The 12256-nt window shown below is 31.7% G+C and overlaps 1 protein-coding gene across 1 annotated transcript; it reads right to left on the reverse strand.

Annotated features, from left to right (window-relative positions):
* LOC130662423 (cdc42-interacting protein 4 homolog) lies at positions 1 to 9435 on the reverse strand. The gene is made up of 13 exons (XM_057461296.1): positions 9303 to 9435; positions 9034 to 9149; positions 8721 to 8771; positions 7194 to 7341; positions 6220 to 6282; positions 5477 to 5581; positions 4797 to 4925; positions 4514 to 4663; positions 4138 to 4305; positions 3851 to 3978; positions 2979 to 3105; positions 2111 to 2291; positions 1 to 1411 (listed from the first exon to the last, which is right to left on the reverse strand). Exons 1-13 carry the CDS (start codon positions 9327 to 9329, stop codon positions 1272 to 1274), a joined length of 1533 nt encoding a protein of 510 aa, XP_057317279.1. The 5' UTR covers positions 9330 to 9435; the 3' UTR covers positions 1 to 1271.
* Positions 9436 to 12256: the final 2821 nt, after the last annotated feature.

The raw sequence follows: 12256 nt of genomic DNA on the forward strand, positions 1-12256 counted from the left end.
TTTAATCTAACAGCGTTTGCGAATCTTTTATTCTGCAATAAAACCAGGACTGTACAAAAATATTTAATATGCTCTACTAAAATTAATCTCATACAGTTTATCTGGATAACAAAAAAAAAATGATTACAAAATTAATACTGTAATATAGCTAGCAAAATGAGAATAAGCAAGTGTTATGAAGTTCAAAAAAAAAAATATCTTATTGATTAAAAAACTTGATGATAACATAATGATAAACAAAATTATAAAAAGTAAGAAAAAGGGATAACGGATAGAACTTCACCAAACACCATCAAAATTTAATAAGAAGACCGTAAGTATAGCTTTCACAAAGTATATACTGCATGCCGTAAAGTTATGATTAAACGCCGCCACCTTTCTGCTACTGAAAACGCCCCACTTAGTTAATGTTAAAGGGGGCTTTTATTCAAGACAAGACCTTTTTAACAAAAAACCCTCCCCTTAAAAATTGAAGAATATTAAGCGCTTTGGGCGTTCACCCGAAGAAAAGATATATAATTTACAACTACGGAGATAAAAGTAACGAAATTCGTACAGAACCTTCCTAATAAAAGTTTCGTGATTATTAGTAACATAAACAGCGATGTTCAAACCATTTTAAACCATTTAGTATCTACTTGTGTAAACTTCATTTAAGAGAAGAGAAATTCTGCACAGTTCTCATTAAATAACATTTTTTGCTTTTGACTCTTAAAGCTTTTCGCTTCCTATAACATCTGTTAAAAAAACATTTGGGTATGTACAGGAGCCCGCACCCTATTACATAGAAATTCTCACTTTAAACATCTCACAAACAATAGGCATAACACTAGAAAATTATATACCATCAGAAATTAACTGATCTCCAACGCATAAGTACGACGGACATTAACGAAATATAAAACAGTGTAATAAGCTAGAATAAGTAGGAGATTTTAACAAAAACGTAAGGAAAATTGTAAGGCTTAATTTCCTCTATTATGGGTATGAAATAGCAAGCAAAATTATCAGAAGATAAACATGACCAAGGCTAGATGATTACTTCTTGTAAACACCTAGCTGACGTTCATCAATTGAACTAGATAACTTTAAAATCTATATTTATAAAAAAAAATTATTTATGGCGGACACACGAACATAAAATTATAATTGTCTTTGCAGTTCTCTTCTTTTGTAAGTGCAGATTAGATTAACTTCATATTCGACTTATTGTAAAGAACTTCTCATATTATTTTATCTGAATTATTATCACACTCAACAGAGCCACTTCATTAAATCTTTTGTACGTACGAAGTTGGAATATAGCCTTCTTCATCGCCGCGTAACACTCTTGTCCATCCACTACCATCATCGTCCTCTACAATGGCGAGCTCCTCACCGGAGTACACGCTCATCTCTCCCTCGTTGTTTCCTTATAATTACAAAGACAATACTAATATTTTGATCAAAGTCAACATTTACTACGTAACTGATAACTTTTTGGAACAGCGATATTAAGCTTATAAGGACTTTTTTATGAACAAAGAATATGTGCAAAAATGGTCGCACAAACATTTAGTCTTAAGATCGTAACAAAAACGAAGGAAAATCTCCGGTAACTCGAACTTTTATTATCTCGAACCATTTTCTTGGGTCCCTTGAACATTGTTGAAAGCTACTTACTCTGATAAGTTGAAGGTCGGAGAACTCAAACATTCGTTAACTTAACACATTTCTTTGTGCCCCTTGAGACTAATTTCCTCACTTTTTACTCGAGAAAAGAAAATCAAAAAAAAAAAAGTTTTTTGTTATATAATAGATAAGGTTGCCTGTCATGGAAAATTCAATTTGAAGAGAGTTGCATGTCGTTTTATCGTCAAGATTGCACCTTTTCTCGGTAAATGTTGCCCCCCTCCGCCCCCCCTTGAAAAAATAGCTGTAACTCAAACTATAATAACATTTTAGACTAAATTTGAATTAACGACAGCTTTCGTTTAACTCGAAAATTCGTCAAGTTGAACTATTTTCCTCGTTCCTTTAGAGATTCAAGTTACCGAGAGTATATAAATTGCCAGTGGATTATTCACAACAAGTGGATCACAAAAAGAATTATTTGATTGAGTTGTTTTACCTGAGAAATCGTACAGGACAGAACACCGTAATTCGTCATCAAATTCGTCATTTGGAAACTCCGGCGATTGAGGAGCTTGAAGTCCATCCGGTTTCTCAATAGGCGGTGGGGGAAAATCAGCATTTGAAGTAGGGCGGGAGGATTTTCTGCCCGAATCTCCATCCATTGCTTCAAGGTAGCACTAAAGGGAAAAAAATTAAAATAAATAAAAGCCATCGATGAAAGCAACATACAAAGCAAACTCCTAAGGAAAAACTGCAGTAGTAGCAGTAGTACTAGCGCCAAAAGTTTTTTGGTATGTCCTAAAATGAACTTAAGTTATCAAATTCACGTGATTTCGTGATGCGCTAAATATAAGGACAATATAGAATGTCTAGAACGATTGACGAAAGTTTAGGAAAGGCCTCATGAAAATTTTTAAGACCCAATCGACTTTTTCAGGTGCTTAAATCTCTTAGTCCCTACACTAGCCCCTACTTTAGAACCACAAACAGTTCTTTGTTGATAAAGCTTGCATGTTATTTTGATAAGCATTATACTTATAAGCATACTCAGGCCTAAATAGGAGAATTTTTTAAGCATATGCTAAACATATATTGCTCAGTCTTGCCGAGTCCTTCTGATATGTAATTTCTCTGATCTTATGGGTATTTTAACTACACAAAGTTTAATTACCACCACATTGTTTACCTTGATCTTGTGTATTATGCTCTTAGTTTTTAGGTGTTCTTTTAAGGAGAAAAACATAACCGTTCAATCCTACCCATACAGCTCAGAAGGTAACAATTTAACTTTCTCCAATAAGCCTAATTGCATTTTTCACAAAGGTTATCCCAGCTTAATCTTATGGTTAAAAAAAAACATGTACTTTATATTGGTGCAGTAAGCCCTTTACTCGTTCAGCATCCTTTTCATTTGCATCTATTTGTCCCTGGATGGAAGCCATGTCTCCACCAAATTGTTTACTCGTATCAGCTATTTTCAGCATACCAGCTCTATAAAAAAATCTTGACAATTCATGACAACACGGTGCAAAGAAAAAGTTGAGACCCTTATTCTGATAATGTTTTAGTTCATGGTTCGCCTGATTTTTTATTGTAACGATGTTGAAATCTTCAATGTTGTTAAAAGTTCCAAAAATCATAACTTGGTCATTTTAATTCAGCTGTAAGTGGTAACACATTACGTTAACCTTACAATATCAATTTTTATCAACTTGTATAACATAATCTAGACAATCCATTCAAATTCATAACATTTTCACAACTTTTTCTTAGCGACAAATTTGAGGAGAATTTTAAAGATGACAGTGTTTTCAGAATTTTTTTTACTTTTTCTAAAGAAATTAAGAATGCTTGAGATTTTAAACGTAACGGCATTAGTAAATAACAGATTATTGATGTAACATGTAACACATGTAGCATTTCCACATATTTTGAAAGAACGTGATAAACCTTAAATTGGTTTGAGGTAAAAGTTGTTAAAAAATCTACTTTTGAGGGTGTTGGAAACGTTTAAGTAGACGTTCTAAAGCTGAGGGGAATAGAGGAGTCGTGACATCCCTGATAATCTTTAGCATTAAAATATTCTAGTCAAAATATTCGGTGATAAAAATAGAAATAACTTTTACTTTTAGCGGTGGAGTGTCTTAGGAAACGAATCAGATTCTTCTGTTTTACCTGAAACCCTTTCACTAGGAGAACGCCAATGATCTTTTTAAAGTTTAACAAAAATGGTCACCTTTGCTTTTCAAGCTGGTTGAGTTGGTCTTCTAGTGAAGCTATGGTTTTGTTGAACTTTTTTTTCCTCTGAGCAGGAGGTAGATCAGAATAGTCGTTCGCATAAGTTTCATTGTTTAGTTGTTCCTTCTAAAAGGCAGAAGTTGAAGGGTTGCAATCAAAACACTGGCATATTTATGCCCCCCCCCCCCTCACCCTTTAATATAGCAAGACACTTAAACATTTTGATTTAAAGTCATGACAGACCCAGTTGCCCAATACTGTCATCTAAAGTATGACATTTCCTACCTTTTTATTGCTCATACCAAACTTGTTTGGCTTGGTGCCTCTGGGTTTTAACTTCGACACAGGTGATGGAGCCGCTAACGAATTACTGGGCTTTCCCCACTCTTCCAGTTGTAAATTGCCAGGTGGGCTCTCACCAGTCTTGTGACGGTCAATCAGAGTAAGAGAATCCTATAAAACAAAATGATTCTAGTCATTAACTAACATGTGTATCATAATATCATAATGCCTTTACCATAGATTGGAACTGGATAATATATCTACCCTGCAACTGATCCAAGAGCAAATGCAAAAATTTATATGCTGATTATAACACTAAAGCTAAACAAGATTAAGGAAACTTAGGCTTGTATTGTATGCCGTGAGACTATCATATTACCTTATTTGGACCACACGATTCACCAGCAGCAACCATGCCTTCAAAACATTTCAATACTATGGGATTAACTTTCTGTTGAATTTGCGCGAACTGACAAAAGAAGCCAGCAAGCTTGTTGATTCTACTTTCTTCTGGACTCTGTAAACCTTTCTAAGACAAAACAACGAAACAAAGGTGCATAACCCAGCATTAAGTATTTGATCAGCACTCCACCGTTGCATGTAAATATTGATATAGAAAAACACAAGCATGAAAAAAAAAGGCAACAGGTTTTTGCACTTACATTAATTGTGTCAGGTAAATCTGCCTGGTAATAAAGAGTTTGTGTTTTGTTGAAGCTGTCTAACGCCAGCTTATAATCTTCTTTTGCTTTGTCTGCAACATGTCCTTTTTCCTGTGATGTCTTTTGATACTAGAAAAATGTCAGCAATTGATTGTATTTAAGTGCTATAGTTTTAAATTAGCTCCAGAATTCCTTATTATGCCTTCAGCTGAACTTCAAAACAAATAACTTCTTTAAAGTCATTATCGAACTGCTCAAGGTTGTAATATTCTTGCAGCTTAACAGAACAAAAAAAAAACGTTGATAATGAGAAAGAAAGTTAAAGCTGGACTACTATGATTTTGCTTTGGAGAAAAAGTGCTTCACATTATTCATGTAAAGTTTTGTAAAGTGTAAGGTGAACCCTATAACCATTTCTATGTTGCACAACATTTTTTGTAAATTATCATAGGTCGTTACTGTTTACAAATGATGCATGCACCACTACGAAAAGCTTAAAAAAATGACGTAAAAAAAAGGCGTAAAGTACTGTTTTCTTCGGCAATTCTTAAACTAACCTCAAGAATAGTACAGAATAAGGAAAAAAAATCTATTGCATAAGGCAAATAAGATGATTTGGAGTAACTTCTAATATTTTAGTTTCTCAAGCTGATATTGTAATGATAAAATACATAAAATACCTTGAGAATCTGTGCCTTGGTTATATCCAATGCTTGTGTAGCTGTATCGTATACTTTTAACGCTGTGTTTGCTTCTTCACTAGCTTTGTCATATTTATTTTTTGCCTAATAAAATCAATGCTTGAAGTAGTATTTATTTTGACTTTATGCCATTCTCCTATGGTGGTTGCTTCTTTTCTTATACAGTTTAATGAATCATAAATGGGTTTGGGGAAAAACAAACCTGCCTGTGCTTAGTTTGGTACATAAACAATTATGCATGGTTTGTCAAACCAATTACCAGCCATTATTTTTACTTTCGCTTTAAGTTTTGCTAATTACACAGGATATTATTTTTTATACAATGTATTTAAGAGTTTAAGAAGGTATGGAATGACTTGCTCATACACTATGTCCTTACATGATGCTGTAACAAAATAATGCTAATTACTTTTTTAATTTTTGGCAGTGCCAGTTTAACTACAACCAATATGCAGTAGTAGGTGTATAAGGTGTCATACCTACCACCCACCCAGAAATACTTCATTCTGAGAAAAAAAAAACTTTTCTTCTAACAGGATGTAAATTGTTCCTCATTATGAAGAGCTGCTATTTTTTATGGAGTTTGAGTCTTAAAGATATTTTCTTACAATGCAATGATGCCACGTACCAAAATAGGACCAAATTTTTTTGTAATACACTATCTTTTTCACCTAAGCGAAAGCCTGCCAACCTTGTTATGAGAGTCAAATCAAATTACTTACCACTTGTAATGCTTTGTTTAGTTGTTCAAGATGATTTTTATGTTCATTAAGAGTTTGTAAAGCCTAAAGAACAGATTAAATTACCTTAAATGAAATAAATTTTGAATGAACTTAACTTTTGTGGACACCATGTTCACTGTATTACCTTGAATTAAATTTTATTGATGACACAGCCTTAGTACATTTCATATGGAATAATTTTCGGGAATTTTTCATTTTATTTTTTTAGGTAATTTTTCGCAAAGTTTTTTTCAGAGGGTATAACATGTCAAAAAATGCAAATAACCAATATACAAAAGTAGATGCAGAGCATTTTCCACATACAAAGAAATTGCTAACGGCATTGTCATCATTGATATCTAGTTTATTTTCATATTCAAAAGAGTTGTTACTCATATTTTGCATGGTTTTAAAATTGCAGAAGTCCTTAATTTAAATATTTTGTGTTGGCTTTTTTAAAATTTTTGATTCGTTTCACTTTTTCAAACTTTTTTTAACTCAAAATTATGTGTTTGGGGCATAATTTAGAGCAAAGTTTGTTTTGAAATGGAAAACTATCACATTTAGACGAACAAGTAGGCTTCAGCATAGTTTTGCAAAAGAGATTTAAAATGTAATGGATAATACACTAAAAACTTTTAAGGAAATGAATCCTATTAAATTTCACTTTCTAAAGACAAATTATACTTAAGAGAAGTGCTAAAAAAATTCACTCATAACTTCTAAAATTTAAAGAACCATAAAAGGAGCAAATTAGTAATATAAGATAATGTCAACTTTCCAGTTTAAAAAATCAATCAATTTCACTGCTGTAAAGTTCACTGTTTCATGACTTTAAATACCTTATAAAAAAACCCAGTCTTTTTTATACAAAATGCATGATAAAATATGACAATATTGAGAAAGAAGTTCACAAGACTCTATTATGCTTTGCTCTAAATTTAAAAATGTTGGAAACAAGGAGCTGTACTAACCTTTCTCCTCTCTACTTTTGATTCTGATGATAATTTTTGCATCTCTTTTAAAATTTGATTATGGACTTCTTCGGAAATGACTTCCCTTTGTCCAGCAAAATCATCTGTTTCTTGAAGTAACTTTTTAAATGCATGCTGATAAGTATACCTTAAACAGAAGTATATGTTGCAATTTTTTTGCAGATGTAAAAAAAATGAAATTCGAAAAAATTTGAAGGTACGATAAACAGCTACATGAGCACAAAGCTTTAGACACGTGACTTATGGGGTGACTCGTAGAAATAAGGGTGTTTTTCAACGCCAAATACATATTCAATAAACAAACAACTATTAAAAACAAAAGCTTTTAATTCATTGTTGTTTGGTTTGACAGAGGTTTTACATTAGATTAGGGGGTCATAAAAAACATTTTCTGACCAACCTTTGCAGTTTCTCACTGACCACAAAAAATTTGGGTTAAACAGTCTTTTTAAAAATAAATGTATGGACTGAAATTATTTTTCCATAAAATAAAGTATATATAGCTAACAAAAGAACAGAGTATCGCACAAAGGAGCTTTCTAAGCATCTACCATCTTTATTTATACATATCAATACTGTATGTATTTAAGCTGACATATTACAAGTTATATAGTAAAGATATCGCTGATGCTTGACAAAGACATACTTTTTAACACATATTGTAATTTAGAATGTCCTGATACATGAACTGGTTTAGGAAAAGTCATTTTTGACAAACAACTGTACTCAATACATCAGGAATAAGAACAACATAAAGTGTGTATGCCCTGGACATGCAAACAACAAAAAAAAACAGTAGAAGACAGTGAAGCAATGCTCATCAGAAGGCCACAGTAGACAGTATTGATATTTTTTTGTCTAACAAAAAAGAAAAAAAATAATCTAACAACGAAAGGACAATGCAGCAAAATTACGGAAAAAGGAAAACTAACAAAAAGAGTGGCCTTAACTTTTTATATATTTATGTGGACTAGTTAGGTGCACATCAAGTTAGTTTATTTTACTTTTCTAAATAATCAATAAAAATAATCACGAAATATTCTGCATTTATCAAAAAAAAAAAAAAAAAAAAAAAAAAAATATAATGTTAAAAACAAAGATTCGAACAGCATTTTCTGCAAGGCAATAACTCTATAAGTACATTTGAAACAACGTTTATAAAATCTAGTCATAATTCTTTTATTTTAACTGTGTTGAAATCGCTTAGTAATTAATTTTTTCTTTTAAATATATACTTAATTTCACTGGCATTTTGTTAGCTAAGAAAAACTTTAAAAACATAAACAAACTAATTTCAAAAAATTGTTTAAAAATGGAATTTTTATTTCATCAAGGCATATTTAACTGCTCATAGCATAAACCATGTGCTTACATTATACTGGACAAGAATTTCTGCCAAAACTTTCCAGACAAATGCTAAAAACGACTGGTTATGTCCAGTGATAGATTCTTATGCCCATTGCTGTGATATACGGAATTGACATACAAAACAAAAAGATTGCTTACGGTAAATCATCCTCTTCCTTCTTTTTGAATTGATATTGTTTAACAAGCTTCCTGCAGAAACACAAGAACGTAACTGAACATATTTTTTACATTTTCATTGACCTTAGTTGTCCTCGAAAATGTCTTACTTCCTGCCATTTAATTGAAAGTTCTCAATGAAGACGGTTATGTGGTTGTATTTAGGATTTGCATCAGATAACTTAGGTTTTAAAAAAGGTTTGGGTTTTGACTTTCCGCATTCCTGCAGAGCAGACAGAAAATGTTTTTGAGGGTGCAATATAAAACCATCTCTAGTTTACGTAAAAAAACATACCTCATTGATTTTGCATATTCTTGTTCAACACGTATTCTTTCTTTCATAAATCTGGCACAATTATCCAAAAATTCTATTCCATTATGAGTATGTTTTTCAATAATATCACGTTGATCCTATGAAACAATAAAAACAATACAAATAAGCAAAATACTAACATGTCATGAAGGTAAAACAAATGACTACAACTTCTATAAATCCTTATGAAATAGAGGAAAACTTAGACCTTGCAAGAAGAATAAAGCATTGTTCTAATGTAAATCACTTACCCATAAATCAAAGCCCCACGTACTCATCTTTAGTAGGTTGTAGTCATCAAAAATGTAATTTTACTCATAAATTTTTAATAAATATGTAGTTTTATACCATTGCTACTGTAAAACAGAAAATTAAAAACAAGCAAACAAAAAATATATGTATATATATATATAAAAAAATAATCTAAGACAAAGTTTGATAAATTTACAAATCTATGAAATAGAACTATCTGTTTTTAGTTCTTAATCACATCTTTGATGATTGATTTTTACGATTATGACTATGTACCAAAATAAAAAAAGTGCCTGTATCCTCTTTGTTTTGGCATAACTTTTATTTGGCATGTAATCAAATACTAAAATTTTGTGACTTTCCCAATTTTCATTGGGGTTATGGCTTTGTAAGATGTTATACTGGTTATATAATTAGTTATTGCATATATGTTCATGACACTAAAGTTTTTAAAGATATGTTTATGAGGGCTTAAAATACAACTCTATTTCGGTTGAGTCTTTTTAGACTCGCGTAAAAATAATCCTTTTGTCAGTAACATGAGTCTAATTTTTTATTGTTATTGTTTTACAGACGTAAATAAAACATAGTTAAAATAATAAAATCTCAAAGTTTTTTTATATAAACCCCGTACTTTCACACGCAAAAATACAGCATTTAAGCTAAAGAAGTTTAGTTTAAAGAATAACTAGAACATTCAGTAAATAGAGTGAGTAAATAAAAAATGCACAATAAAATATCCTTGGAAAAATCTAATTAGCTAAGCTTCATTCTAAACTTATTGCAAAAGTTGGACTCGCATTTCAAGTTCTGTATGGATCCTTGGGATCCATACAGGACTTTGGCGACCAGATTTGACAGTAATATCAATTCAGGAAAATGGCATGATTTCTGATGTCACCTGGAATATCTATTAATGCCATATTCTAAACATGTACCACATTTCATAAAAAAACATCAATATTTCCAGCAAGATGGACCTTTTCACCTTTAGGCCAGTTTTGATCCTAATGTCATTAAACTCGATTTCACGAAGTTTTTTTCTATTCAGTGAATGAATCTACTAAGGATTAAAGAGGCTACGAGCCGGTTAAAATGCTCACATTCTGTATATCCTGCGCACATATTAAAAATTCTTCAAATGCGTTTCACGCAATGAACAGATTAGCACACTTTGCTCGCTGGTTCATTATTTTTCTTCGAAATATAGTATATTACAAAGAAATATTTCAGCAATACTTATCCGAGATGAACACATGACCAAGGCTGGAGAAGATAAAAATTCTAGATATATCTATATGTTCAATCTGTCAATTACATACATGCCGGAAAAATAGTAATTTTTGTTTTTCGCCGCCATCAGCTTAACTTTCGTGTAAGTCACAAAGTCGAAAACCGCCAGCCGTTCCGTAGCCCCTATAAATGGAACCCCAGGTATAAAATGATGTTGAACTTTTATAGACTTTTATACCTAGGGTTCCCTTTAAGTTAATTTCTGGTCAAAGGGATTTCATGAAAAATTAAGGATAATATTCAGGCCTTTTCAGGAGAGGCATGCAATAGCACGTGCACACCTTCGCACACACACACACACACACAAAATGTGCTATTGATAGCACCTGCAAAATGACAAATTTTATAAAAAGTTAACTAGTGCAGCACATCCAAAAGCACACCTAATATACATAATATCAAAATTTTCCTGACAAGGCTTGGATATTAAGAATTCTTGGGGAAATGTAACTATAAATTTGGCAGAGAGGCTAATAGATTTCCATAATTTGGCTTCCTAATTTGACGATTAAAAACACCAGAGCCTAAACAAAATATAGATGTAGAAAAATTATTTTCAGGAGTTTTTCCTATTTTTGCAACTCCTGGAGCAGCGGTAAGTCAAAGTAATTTGTTACTTCCCCAATATTGTTTTTTTTTAAATGTGCTGAAAAACTCTGTTAAATTTATTTCTACAGTTGCTTATAAATTTGGTATGGTTTCTTATTAAAAGTAATATGTGCATTATTCTTGAAATTCATTTATAAAATTGGTTAATTTGCACTGTTCTGCTTTAATACACACAACTTCAATTTCATCTATCTATTTATCTACAAAAAGTGCTAAAAAGAGGTTATTTTGTATATTTATCACCTATCCTGGCACATTTTTGTATACTTTTGGCACACTACTATTAAATCCCGAACCCCTGGATGTTATAATTCAAGAATTTCCGAATCTTCTTGAATTGGATGTTTTAGAACTTCAAAAAAAATTTCCACAGAACAAAATATAAGAGCCTGAAAATGATGCTGAGACATAAACAAATCTCTCTAAAGAGCCTATACATTCTAGCACTTTTTGTAGACTTTGCTACTGAGAACAGAAGATTCAAAGTCCAACTTACCCCCATCGTGATAAAAAATTTAAAATCCTAATTCTAAAGTTGCGTATTCTGAAGTGCGACAGAATAAACAAAAATGATCTGGATGTAAACTTTGAAGACTTGCTAACTTATGTAAAAATCTTTGACATAGATTTTCACTAACGAAAAATATTCTTTGACTGCTTAGCTAAACCTAACTTTTGTTTCACTACACCCTGTAAGTTGCCTAGCTAGTTATATCCTCATCATTAGACCAAAAAAGTACAAGTTGATTCCTTGTTTAGTAGTATCTTTTGGCTATTAACTTAATGCCAAAAAATAAAAAATAAAAAAGAAGAGCTAATATTTCATGGACATGATCAAGTCAGACGGAAAGTGAAAACCCAGCCAGCTTAAGTGTAAAAACAATAAAAATATTTAACTAGCTACACTAGCTAGAGAATATACATTGGATTGGCATTGAAATGTAAGGGGTTTTAGGGTTACATAACTCGGATCGAAGCGCAAAGCCTTCAACAGTTTAATTTAGTAATTTCAATTTTACATAAATATTATTTCTGTATAACGAGAATATAC

The sequence above is a fragment of the Hydractinia symbiolongicarpus genome, chromosome 10 (assembly GCF_029227915.1).
Source record: "Hydractinia symbiolongicarpus strain clone_291-10 chromosome 10, HSymV2.1, whole genome shotgun sequence".
In the NCBI taxonomy this organism is placed as follows: Eukaryota; Metazoa; Cnidaria; class Hydrozoa; order Anthoathecata; family Hydractiniidae; genus Hydractinia; species Hydractinia symbiolongicarpus.